At 36.3% G+C, this 14,091-nt stretch overlaps 1 protein-coding gene across 1 annotated transcript; it reads left to right on the top strand.

Moving 5' to 3' along the window:
* Positions 1-2,210: 2,210 nt before the first annotated feature.
* Positions 2,211-7,472, top strand: LOC143450296 (trafficking protein particle complex subunit 12-like). Its single transcript, XM_076950776.1, has 12 exons — positions 2,211-3,441; positions 3,536-3,709; positions 4,005-4,120; positions 4,285-4,398; positions 4,784-4,913; positions 5,064-5,185; positions 5,729-5,852; positions 6,016-6,091; positions 6,343-6,483; positions 6,697-6,784; positions 6,859-6,975; positions 7,212-7,472. Exons 1-12 carry the CDS (start codon positions 2,484-2,486, stop codon positions 7,359-7,361), a joined length of 2,310 nt encoding a protein of 769 aa, XP_076806891.1. The 5' UTR covers positions 2,211-2,483; the 3' UTR covers positions 7,362-7,472.
* Positions 7,473-14,091: the final 6,619 nt, after the last annotated feature.

Here is a 14,091-nt window from a genome sequence, read left to right as displayed (position 1 = left end):
TTTTTTACCAACACAACTGGGTTAGACCAAGGCGACTGTGACTGTCTGTGAGTGACTAATGACGTTATCATTTAACATATCCTTTCGCAATTCATTTACCTTTCGTAATTCATTTACCTTTCGTCTGTTTTTTTCTTGGTGCGGCGTCTCCCGTGTCAAAACTCTGAGTAAGGATATACTGGTTTTGCTAAGATGACGTTTAGAGAGTAAAATGCAGCTTGCCGTTTTCGAATCACTTCGTTTACAGCTTTCCGTTCAGCATCTGAAAAATTAAGATCATTTTGATGCAGTTGTTCAATGAGAGACGACATGTCATCCTCGGTTGCAGACTCGTCAACCTTTTCCGATATACTGCATAACAAGTAGGCATTAATATACGAAACATTTTTTGCAACGGTTGGTATTAAATCTGCAACAGCCGTCCCAGCCGGAATGCATTTGCTTTTAGGCCTACTTGTAAAATTGACAAGTCTAACTGGCACCAAATAGTCCTTCGTTTTTTTTACGTAATTTGCGCCTAAAATTTCGTATTTGTCTATAGTAGGCATGCAGATCTCTGTATAAAAACATCGCAAGACATAGACTTCGTCGGGCAGTTAACAATACAGGGCAACACAACTTCAGTAAGCGCGGGGATAACCAGTGACTTAATTAATGCAATCGAGAACTGTGCAAAATACCTGGTTCTCTCAATAGCGGTAATGTCCCTCCACCGACCTTGAGTGTCATCACATCATAGTCAACGATGCAACCATGTTCTTGAAAAAATCCAAACCGAGAATGCAAGAGTCCGACAAATTCGATTCAGGAGCGGAGACTTGTGCCGGCCCCGTTGGCGTTTCCTTGGCGGTTATATTGAGAACAATATCGTCTGATGTGTCCTATTTCTCCGCATGCAAAACACGTGCATGATTTTCCTGGGCAAAAGGCATGATTACGCTTAATCGAGACGTCCGCGATATTATGTTGCGGTTGTGGTTCTTTATATCGTTAGTGTAACCATAGACATATTATACATAGCAATGGTAGTTAACAACGGTAACAACTTATATACGAACGTAGTTGGATATCTAGTTGTTATTTATAAGATATCTATGGGTGTAACCCACTTTTTAGGCTAAATATGTTTTCCTCAGACCTTGGACCTGCTGGCCTAGTGATGTGCATTGCCCACTAATACCACTCTTATTAGGTTAGTGCAAGTAGCATTACGTAGTTTGATGATGTTATCCTGACGGTTCTATTATAAAAAAAAATCAGTACGTACCTAGGCTTCGTATTTCCTTATGTAGGCCTATTAGGTTACAATACTTATTTGGTGCAGTCGGAAAGCGAAAGCCTTAACTGTGTAGGTGCATAGGCCTACCCGTGTGGCTGTGTGGGTTCAATTACGTTGATTGCAACCCCGTGTGGGTGCAATTGCGGCGTCTGGACAGACTAGACGTAGCTTACAAGTGCGCAACCATAGGATGCCTTCGAAAACAAGACTCCAGCTACTTGAATTGTGACATCATCTAGTTGTGCACTTAGATAGGCCTACTAGACCCCAATTACGATGGGTACAATCACTATGGAACCTAAAAGGAAGTGTTCATCCCAATTGTGCAGTATTTTTGAGTATGTCTGCTTTGCAATGGCTAAGTTAGATTCAGTTGAAGGCCTATATTAAGATTAACTGAAGCACCATACTTTACACTCCGCACAGTCAACGGCGAAAGATAAACAATCCATATACAAATTTCTTTTGCTGTGCTGTGCAAGCCATTGTTCTTTTTTAGGATCTAGTGCACAAATGCAAAACCACGTATTGCATTTAAATTTCGAAGTGACTACTATTTTTTACCGGTGCTCGTTTGCCGATGTTGCAAAATTGCAAAAAGCTTTGTTTAAGTTTATCATAGGTTATCGTATAGTTGAAACAGCCAATTTAGCTCTATTTAATATCAGATCTCTTATACTTTAGTCATCTGACTTGAACGCCTGAGTGGTATGGAGTTGTGAGATAATACAAAGAAATTATGACATGATAATTCCTCAATACTTGATTTTAGTGTGGAAGTGAAAAAGTAAAAGAGACCCTTAATGATGGTGAATGTAAAAGAATTCAGCACAGTAATGAATCTCGTGTCGTATGTGTGTCACACTTGCCTATTTTCACTATAGTTTGCCAGTGAACATAAGCAAGTGCTGCAAGACTATAGGCCTAATAGAATATAAAATATTTTTGTTTGCTTTACAATTATTGATTATTATATCTTCTACCTATTTCATTTTTTCATTATGTCAGCCTAGCTCCACCACATTAGCTGAAACATTGATGTTATATCTATATTGGCTATTAGGTTATTGTTGCTTACATTTGTGCAAGGCTGTCTTGGATAATCATGCAAGGTTTATAACCTACCGTATTAGTTAATGTGATTACACTAAGTTTTGCCTATATTAATGCCATTGCCATACAATCTTTTGATTTATTTCTGAACATGGATGAATCAGAACCATTACCAGTATGCACATTGTTCAACCAAGGTGCCGACGATGGCGATTCTGGAGCAGATATTTTTAATGGGCCTCCTTCATCTTCTAAAAAGCCAGTAGTATTTGAAGCTGTTTCAGTAGAACCAAGCCAAATCTCAAACATGCCACCAGCAAGTGAACCAGCTGTATGTGACATCTTTAAGAGTACATCTTCCTCTGAAGACCTTTTTACCAGCATGTTGGCAACAACTTCTTCAAGCAAAAACGATGTTTCACGTCCTGAAGTTACAATCGAACGAGCAGATGACGTTTTTTCACTTGACACATCAAGTGATATGACAAGAATTCATATGAAACATGAGCTGTCAGATATTTTTAAAGATGCAATTGCAGATGATAAGAGTGACGAAAGTGAGGAAAACATTTCTCCACCTAAAAGCCCAATCAAAGATCAGTCTGCTCTGGATAACACTGATATCATGGCATCCATTTTAATTAGTGATGATTCAGGTGACAATATTTCAAACATTTCTTTCGATCAGAGCTTGAAACAAGATGGCAGTGCTGGAGATCAGAATAACAAAGCAATACCAAGTGAAGTGCTCCAAGCTGATAATAATTGTGCAAATAATGAAGTTGAAAGCAAAAATGACAACAAAGATAGCGGCCCAACTCCAAAAGAAGTGAAGAATGATTTAAAAACAAATATTTTCTCCACACCTCCATCGTTTCATCCAGTTTCATCTGAAACAAAACCACTCGATCCAGTTGACACTGAAGTTAAAGATAAGGAAAATAGCAGTTTAGAAGATATGGAAGAAAAGAAAACAGAAAAGGAAGAAGTCATTAATGAACCAACAGAAACATCAACTGCACCACTGGCAAGTGGGTTGTTTACTTCTACATCTGGCTCGAGCTCTTTTGATCATAAGACCGAAAGTTCTGCTTTTGCCACCATAGCAGGTTTGCAAACACAGTTAAGGTTTAAAACTGCATTACAATACACGCACAAAAATATACAGTATATATAATGGTTTCATACAAAGATTTCATTTAGATGATGCCTTTTCAAGTGCACTAAGCACAAGTGAAACAGATAGAAGACAAGATGCATGGATACCAGGCAAAAGTACAGCTGCAGTGCTTGCTGCTGTGGCACAGTCACAGAAAAGAATTAAATTGGAAGCAAGTCATCTTTCACGTCCTGGACTTGCTACCAGTGAATCGTTAGGTAAAAATACTGAAGATTATGCAAAGTTATGTTGTAAAATAAGTGTATATGTAAAAAGTAAGTATAATTCTCATAAACCATAAGTTAATAACACACCACACCACGTAACATGTTTTTTCAATCTTTAAATACAGGTTTTTTACTTATAAATGCAATTATATGGCCATATTTTTAACTTCATAGAAAGTTAGGTGTCATATATAACATTATAATATATGCATGCATTTAATGCTTTATTTAAATCGTTACGTAAGCCACTGAGCCTATATCTGTAATTCTGTATCTATGTTTGCAGGTGATCCAGTGAAGGCCATTCTTGCAAGGCATAGAGGGATTGAACTGGCATCAAAACGTGTCACACTTTCTGCAGAATCAGTGACTCTTGACAAAAATGGCCTTGAAAAACTTATAGTAAGCCTGGCGAGTTTTTCCAGTGTTGTTTTATATACACACATATGCTATTACTGAGATTATATTTAGCTAGTAAACTTTTAAAAATATTCCGTATTCATGGGTATAAGCTTCTATTTCCTTAAAGTTTGGAGTTATGCATAATAAATTTTATTTTGTTTCAGACAACTGGGAATTTTAGGGCTGCTGTGGACCTGTGTAGCAAAGTTTTGACTGACCTGGGCCAAGGCTTTGGCAAGGCGACCCAAGCAAGTACACACTCCCCACAATCTGTACAGGTGTGAAAATTTTTGTTTGCATAATAAACTTTTGCAGTTGAAATGAAGATGTGAATGTCACTTTTAATTAAAGTTATGGCACAGTGCCATTCAACTGTGGAAAATATGCGTACTGTTTCACGTGACTGTCCAGTATTTTATACAGTTTTATTCCAGTTTTGTGGTTCTATAATGTAAAATGCAATGCCAGATGACCTAAATATGACTATTTTATAGTTGTGTTCAATTGAATTACCAAGATTATCGCTGCAACTTACTGGACTCTAAATATAAAACGTTTTTTTATTGTGTTACCGTCTCTAACGTGCGACTATTATGACATTACTGTGATGCCGGTATGCATTGTATAGTTTATTATGAATTATTTATAAACAACTTTATGTAGTGGTGGCATGTCAGATTTGCTTTGCTTATTCGCTTGAAGTTGTTTGAAATGGTCGAGACAGAATTAAGTCAATTCGGATCATTCGATTCAGCCGACTTATATTATGGTTTCTACCCCGATGTTTACCCAGGTATTTAGATGTTATTATGGCTGATGTTTCATCTATCTATCTGCTTCATGTTATCTTTGGTGTTTTTTGCGCAATAAATTTTATGGGTTTCTAAAACACTTATGTTATCATCTACATTGAAAAGGTATGGCTCATGGAGATTTGTTTTAGGTCGAAAAGGTTCAATGGTACCATTTTCTTTGAGGCTCTTGCATGCTGATTTTCCAAGACATATAAATAAACCGTACCAAGCATTGGAAAGGTTCTATGCAATCCGAACAGTGTGTAAGAAGGTAGCAATGCTTTATTTTTGATACTATTTTTACCAGTTTTGTTGGATTGATAATAATAATAGTTACGAAGACCAGAACGTGTTTTTAAATGAAAAGTCAATTTACTCCGCATTTAGTTGGATTTTTATGCGCATGGGGCAGTGGAAAACTTTTTATAACACTCATTGAAAAATTTTCTCCTGGATTGCGGCGGTCGTAACTCATGACTCGTTTTACTTTTGAGTGTGTGAACTCTATTTCTACGACATGGATTACGTTTAATTCTGTCTGGGTTGTTTTTGTGTGACTTATCTTTGTAATTTCTTAATGTAACTTCTGCTTGAAATATTCTATTTGGTGTGTCGGGGGAACTTATTAATAGTCTTATCAATAGTCTATGTGCATTACACTATTAGGGCAACTTGTTTTTCAATGTGGATTTTAAATAAAGCAATGTAGTATTAAGAATATATAAGGTATCTAATTTTCTAAAACAAGTGTTGTATTTGTTTGCCAGGTGTCTGAAATTTGCAGACCATTACTAAATTTTGAAAATAATTCTAGGTAATTGACAATCTTGAATCAAATAAAAGTGAAGATGGTACACCAGTGCAATTAAAAGCAGAAGATAGAAATGCGTCACTGAAACTGTGGAATGAAAGAAAGACAAAAGTTCTTCATTACATAGGTATGGGATCTATTCTACTGTACATTCTATAAATAGTCAGTTATATCTGCTGTATAAAACTTTGCAATGTGCAGTAAATCAGACATACAGCATCACTCTATCTGGTCTACCACATCAATAAACCAAGACTATTATCATTGATTGTCTCTTGACTTCTCTGCAGGTAACACATTATTTCAACTTCGTGAATATCACGCAGCCATAACCACCTACGATGAAATCATAGCACAGTCATCCAAGTGAGCATCTATTTATGCGTCACAACTAGCTTTTAGTATGATATTTATTGTTAACGATTCTAATAGGTTAATGTCACCTGGCTATGGGAATACGAGTACATTTGCAAAGTCAACTGTTAAAATGTTCCTGTTACTATTTAATGACACAAGTTTGAGGAATGAAGTGATACAAGTTTTATGTTGATAAACGAAATGTTTTACAACTAAATTATGAATTTCACGCATTGATTTGTTTGTCTCCTTTTTGTTAGAGATGAAGTCTCACTTCACAGCGGACTTGGAAGATTGCTTCTTCAGCTTGGTGATGTTAGAGCAGCTCAACATCGCTTTGCTCAAGTTGAAAAGCTCGCTGCAAATGATTCAAAGTATCGCACCCAACTTGAAATGAATCGGTAAAAATTGCACTCATCTCTTGCACAGGCATTCTATCACTTTTTTACTTTGCTGTAGAGCGCAAACATTATATTGGATACCGTCAATGTATCAACGAGTCCCAAATGCACCATTTATTTTAAATCTGGAATTTATCATGACATATTAGTTCTTTGAGATTTATATTGAAAAATGTTTTTAAACTTGCCCCATGACAAGTTTGTGTTACGCAGGGGATTTCTTTATCTTGGTGCTAATAATTGGCCAGAAGCATTGCAACAGTTTTCGGAGGTTTTGAAGCATGATCCAACAAATATAGAGGTAGAATATTGAAAACTTGGTACAAAACTGATTGAAGTTACACGATGCTACATTCTTGATCTTTTTTTTAATAGGCTCTGAATAACAAATCCGTTTGTCTGCTGTACCTCTGTCGACTTAAGGAAGCGATTGCTGTGCAAGAAACGGCCGCTCAACTACAAGAAGACGCCGCCAAGCAGGGACTAACTTCAGTCAGTAAACAACTAGTGAAGCATTTGTTCGTGAAACGTTGTTCACTTTGGAAAGTGTTTTAATGCAAGCAGTAGCTTACAGTCATTTTTCGTTGGTTGATGCTTGTAGTCTTAGGAAAGATAGGACGGTGGCACGAAAGGGCAAAATAATTCTATTGCTTGCATCGAAGCGCTTACCATTCATACCATTGTTTTAAGGTAACTTGAATTTTATTCAAATTACGTCATATGTTTAGAACCGTGTTGCATTGGAGAATTCACTTTCCAACTTGGTCACTTTGTACGAATTAGAGTCATCAAAATCGCTCAACAAAAAGCAAGCACTTCTGCAAGGACTAGCGCTCACTCACGGAGATGGTTTTAATGTCGCTTGCTTGAAGATGTGATTGCATGTACTGCATTTGCATTGTGTAAATGCGAGTACTATTGTAAAGTGATTGTGAGCAGTGCGACATTGGTTTAATTTTAATACATACTATAGTGCAATAATTACAAACGCCTTGTGTTGAAATGAAAACAACTGTGAGTATGGACACAAGATACGCAAAAAAGGTTTTGGATCGTAATACGCTGACTGTTGCTAATATAGTTCAATATAACCATTAAAGCATTCCGTGAAAAGAACAGTGTGTCACTGCCTGCTGCCTGAGTGTTAGTGACAACAAGCATCACCATCCGCAGAGCAAGTTTACCATAAATCTAGAATAGTTTATAGTTACAAATAATGATAATCGAGGTGTCGAACTGGGTCAGAACCTTTAAACCTGTTTGAGCGGATGTTCTTGAGAAACCGAACTGGCAGGAACCAGAACCCAATGTATTAAATTAGTTTGAACCCAAACCGGAACTGAACTAATTAAGACTGAGTAACATAAACTCAAACCTTTTTCACCGTGAACTTGCCGGTAGCCCTATTGATTTTCACTTTTGTTCAGTATGGTTTGCTATAATGAAATGTATTGTTTACACAGTATTAACCAGGGTAGAATTTCTTCCTAAAAATAAATAGCTTTTTGCTTTTACCTGGATTGTTGGAAACTATTAAACACAGTTTTAGATAACTTGTACAGACATATCAATTTTATTGGGAAAAAATTAGTTGTGCTAGAATGAATTTCGGTACCAATTTGCCACCATTCTCGTGTTCAAGATGTAGTTAAGCATAACATTCTAATAATAAACTTTAATATTATGTTAATTATAATCAAGTAATTAATTTTGATAATTCAGTAACCTAACAATTAGAACACTTTGAAAAAACAACTTTCTTTACATTCTCAACGTGTTTATAAAGTGGATGGAATATTAGCATGCAGTGCAATTGCTGGCAATACTTTGCGTGTTGGGTTTCACTTTCTGTATGTCCATTCTATTTTCAGCACATTATTACCATTGAAGAGCTGGTCTTTGAATTGTAGGCTACTGTACATATCTTCAGAGGGGGTATGAAAGCAAAACAGGGTAAAATAAAAAATAGGCTAAATCTTAGAGACAACTGTTTCACCGTATCAGTTGGTTCTAGCATGAGGTTTAAAATACTATTGTCACGAAATCCACCCTAAACACAGGATTTACCAATAGGCATATACAGTATTTGATAAATGTGTGGAGCGTACGCGTCTTGAGTTCATCTTTATATTGAACTATCCGCTAACATTATACATCGGGTTAAAAAAACAGAATGTAACCTATGCAGTTATGAAAAAGTTATTAAACTACGTTGTTACAAATTTTTTGGTCACTGCCAAGTTAACTGTTGCTTTACTATAAATACGTGTAATTATTTTATCGATTGCAATCAACGAAAGTCAGGCTCTCTGGTTGAACACTCGGGTCGGGCTCAATTGGTGCTTTGACTGATACATGATACTTGAGAGATAAGTGCAAGACACGCACACAATTAAAACATTTATTTCTGCTGTAATGGATAGTCAGTTTACCGAGTGTATTGAAACAGTTTGTGAGGAAACAAAAAATCAATCCTGAAATTCCTTTGTGCGAAATGTAAATGTAGACCGGCTATATCAGACATATAGGCTAAGTATAAGGTACGACGGTAACTTTCTGTAAAAAGCACAAGCCAAATTTATAATACTAACGATAGTAAAACAAATAACAGTTATCAAAAAATTTCGACACACAAATGTTGCCGAAATTGCTGCGAAAGCGTAAAACCAAAACACTAATCCGGCAGTTAAACAAGTGTGAACTGTGGTGATGTAATAAACACGTAGTAGGCCTATTATGATTATGCAAAAATATGGTCATGGCTCGCCACAATTCATTAACCAGTGTCGGCTGCAAAGCGTCTCTTCAAGCAAAATGAGCAAGATGCCAGTGACTGCTTTGTTTTTTTTATATCTTATCACGAGTATTAGCACTGATTATTATGTACCTTTGACGAACAAATGTATATTCTGCGTGCGTTTATTCTTAAAGCCTGATTAAGTGAAACACGCAATTGGAAATGCAATCGGAGATAAACTGAACCAAGAACGCCACTAATCCGTGATAACAAATTACGCCTTCAAACTTCAAACCCCTTAGTTTTAGACCTGAGGTTAATAATGTCAAACTTGGTTGATCGATTGCCGGTCGGTGAGACTACAATTTTCAAATAAAGACCTTACTTTTGCAAGACAAAAAAGGCGGAAGACCACTGATATGGAGTAAGTTTTTGCTCTTACAGCCAATAGACTGTGGATGGTGAAGCGTTTCAGTGTAGAATATAAACGAAGTGTATAGAAAGATGTCCCAGACAACTTTTCTCACAAAAAATATTAAAATTTTATTTTGTTTTGCATCTGTCAGGCTAGGTAGTTTAAAAGCGCTATACACACGCAGTTGGGTATTTGTATACAACCCGCTATACTTTTAAATCCAGGACACGCAAGTTGTACTATACCACAAGCAAAACCAAACAAACGCTAATTAAATAAAAGAAAGTGTTGTAGATGAGTTTACTTGCTTTTAACATTACATTCTACCAACTAATATTTGAAAGTATGTAGGAGTAGGAGTAGGAGTCAACATTTACCTAATTTAAATTTTAGATGAATTGTTTGAATTCGCGGTGGTTTTGTCGCGGGCTATATTGTAAAGGGAAATGGAGGTCGCTCGATATTACCATACACCGCAGCAGCTGGCGACGCTTCACGTATAGGATTACATTTTTTATCAAATCTCCATTTTAGTTTTAAATCTTGTAGTGTTATTGAAGGCTTGTGTCAATCGTTAAAACAATTGTGCCTTTAAACTGGACGCTTAAAAACAAAGCAAAACAATATCTTATTGGTGGGATATGACAAATTTGTAACTAATTTAAATTGAAGTTTGCTTGAATCGGAACTCTCTTTTGTCGGAGGTCGTTGGTTTCCTCCATTCTTTTCATCTTAAAAACCTCAGGAAAACACGAGATGGATCAGTGTTATTTGGAGCCCGAACGTTGCGCATGATGCAGATAATGAAAGTTTCGATGTTGCTGAAGATCTTAAGCCTGCTTCTGTGTTTTAACCTAGCTTCAGGAGGGTTATTAAGAAATTCAACCCATGTTCCAGAAAGCCGTGTTGTAGGTAAGTTGATGTGTCTCCTATTGTGCGTAAACTTATAGGCTGCTTTATAGGCCTTCATTATACAATGGCTTGATAAACGGTATATCTACAAGCGCTGTCAAACTTCAATAAGCACGCGTAAAAAGTAACTTTTATTTATTGAAATCCTGTCTTTTTTTCGGTTTAATAGATGAAACTACCACCGCAAGCTCAAGTATAGAGGTTGCTCTTTCTGCCTCTTTGTCAAGTGTTGGAGGTCTTGTGGTTCTGTGTTGTTGTTACTATTTTTGCTGCAAAAAAGCAAGACCCGTAAAAGTGCAGACTGTTACTTACTACTAAAATTCCACATCGTTTATATGTACAGTATCATTAATCTTATACTTTAATTATGAGATTTTGTTCTCCTTGAAGCTTTCCATTCTGATGATAAATGCGACATACAGCATTTAACCAGACAAGCATCTGTTTTCCGAACTTATCTATATATGCAATGTTTGTTCAGTTACCGTAATCACCATAACTGTGTAGCCTCTAACCATGCTCGACTTTATATAATTTGAAAATCCATTACGAATTTATTGTTATCTTAACCTTTCTTCTGTTGGTGTGAAAGAAATCCTTATCAAAAAGCTGATAACCGCTCCCAACTTGCCAGTGACGTTACATTATACTGTTGAGCTGCAGGACAATCCCTATGTAAATTGGGGCAAGAGGCCTTTCATGGAAAGTATAAGTTAAACGATCACACGCAACCTGTTGTTTTGTTATAAAAAGGTGGTTAAGATTGAATAAGAAAAATGCAAACAGGCTCATTTATTTCGTTAATGCAAAATTAAGATTAGACTTAAATTTTTTTAAGGCAATACCTTTTCATGACCTATTTGACGAGCACGTTTCGTATTCAATCACGTCTCACGTGGCCTTCGCAATCCCGGTGAAGTATAATAGCGTGTTATTTTATCATTTTTCTACGTTACTGTGAGAAAATGCAAACAGAAACATATTGTTTAACAAGTCAGTATGTATAACATATGTATTTGATATTTCAACGACGACAACAATTCGGCGACAACAATTTATTATGATATCGGCGATCGCAGGGCAAGAAAAATACCTGTGCCGTAAACTAAGAAGAGAGTAACTATCTCACCGTAAGTAGGTCACGCAGCCTGTTGTTAAAAATATACTGTTAGGTTAGGAGAAAGGCGATGCAAAAAGTTGATTTTAGCTATTTAAGGTTTTATTGGAGTTAGATTTAGATTAGGAGGTAGGTTAGGTTGTAACAGGTTACAATGTTATAACATTTAAGTTACGTTAACAAGAAACTGTGAAAAATAGCTATAAACGCACAATTTTTTCTGCTGAAATAGTGGCGACCAACTAAATATAAACCTGCGAGCAACTTTCTAAGAAATGTTGACGGAATAAAAAACCTGCAACTGACCAGTGCAAATTCTTTATTGTCCGATTTTCACCACGTTGTAACCTGTGTGTACCCTATACATAAACCAGTTTACTTGGTCTGTATTTTGACTTTTCATTCACTTGCATAAACAAATAATTTTTATAAAGGTTTGAAGTATCCAAATTTCATCTTTTGAAGCTTGCGCCGTGGGCACTGCATCTACCGTATACAGACTAGTTAGATTTCTAGGGAATATATGGTAAGATTATAATCCATAAACCGCCTTTTTTATTTAAAAAGCCATAAGTTTGTAACTCTTACGTGGAAATAGTGCAAGCCAGGAAGGCCTATTAAGAATGAGGATCGACTGCGCGAAAATTCTGCGAAGGATTTCAAGATAAGCAAGGTTTCCTGCCTACCATAGAAGTAACATCGGACATGAGAACAATTTTAGGCTGCCACTATTTCACTCGAACAAATCGTGCGTTCGAAGTTACGAGTTTCTTGATAACCTGCAGCGGCCTGGGTGGTTTTTTCTAATACCAGTATACATCATTTCTTGCAAATGTGTTTTCTATAGTTATTGATTGAAGGTTATAAAATTTTTCTTTCTTTGATAAAGACTTAAACAGTCGATTGATATTCGGAAACTTGCTCTGAATAACTTCGTGGGAACACTCCCTTTAGTACGTTCCCAGGTTGTTTTCCAGCATCTATTGTGGTAAGAAGTCTTTATTGGAAATGCCTGCTTCTTATAACCTTAACACGGTTTGTTTATCCATGTCCCAATATGTAAGCTTTAGCTATGGATGAACTGTTTCCATTGTCTTCCAAGTTGTGACGGTATAATTACGTATCTTCTATCTACGGCGCTATTATTGCATAGCGTCATACTTGCCATAAGTTCATACTCAGTTCAGGATATAATTGTTAACCAATCGAAGAATAGTTGATTGACAATCTATTCCGTAAACATGTTATCTCCCTTGCATTTTTGAACTCATTGTACTAAGTAACTAAGATAACCTTGTAAATTGTCATCCTATTTATAACATGTTATGTTCATTGCATTATGAACTCGCCGAATTCGAAATAACCCCTATCTGTGTGATTGACAACTTAATCGCTAAGCATGTTTTCTGCACGATTAATAACCGCATTGTCATTCTAAAATGAACAGCGTTGGTTGAAACTTAGTTCCTTTCATTAAAGATTCGTAGTTAGAAGTGACACCTAAACTATAAATCGTCGAGTCCAACAGTCCAAACCATTTCCGTTTTGATAAAGCGCATTGCGGCTCAAGTTGGAAATCTATTTCTTTTATGCTCCCGACATCACATTCACGTTATATAAGGTCACACTTCCACCAGCGAGCAGAGTTAGTCAAGTGAATCATCAAAATCAAGAGCTGAGTTGTCTAAGCTAGACATGGTGATTGCAACTCAATAGACAATTTATAAGCGGTAGTATTATTATGTTCTTGGTTAATTGTATTATTGGGAAAGTGCACAGCAACTATAATAAAAAAGAGTTGTTATAAACTATTTCTGTTGTAATAGTAAAACCTTTCGGCGGACAAACGGTTATGAGTATTCTAGCCGCATGCAAACATAGAGCTAGATAATTTAAAGGTAAATTAGGTAAAGATAAGCTAACAAGGGTATCTTCCAACCTAGCTTAAATAGTAACTTGAACCTAACCTAAATTTACTTTCCAGGGACTTGGTTTGATAGAAAGCTTTGGTGAGGGGTGGAACAAACGTTGTGTGATAGGCCTATGCATTGGCAGTCAAAGGGGAGCAGTACCGTTGCACTGTGGCGGTCGTGATAGTAAATTGTAATAATTTATACAATTGGCATTTTAATAAGCGATTGTGTGTTCTCCAGTTAGATGCAATTGAATGTTTAGACAGGTGTATCATTCTTGGTTAAGCTGTTATGCTAACATTGTATCGCTAAACCGACATACTGACCTATAGTTGGAGTATTTCAAGTAGCATCGCAGTTTGGTGTCTATGAAGTTTGATCAACGATATAAATAACGGTAAAATAATCACGTCATAAATTATATTGTACGAGCTTTAACTTTGTCTATTAAGCAAGTCTTGGCATTGCTTTCTCCTTCTCGTTATGTGATAATGATCGCATGCTGTTATGTCTT

Source organism: Clavelina lepadiformis, chromosome 3, assembly GCF_947623445.1.
Source record: "Clavelina lepadiformis chromosome 3, kaClaLepa1.1, whole genome shotgun sequence".
In the NCBI taxonomy this organism is placed as follows: domain Eukaryota; kingdom Metazoa; phylum Chordata; class Ascidiacea; order Aplousobranchia; family Clavelinidae; genus Clavelina; species Clavelina lepadiformis.
Note: the sequence above shows the minus strand (reverse complement) of the source record. Positions and strands in the feature narration are given on the sequence as shown.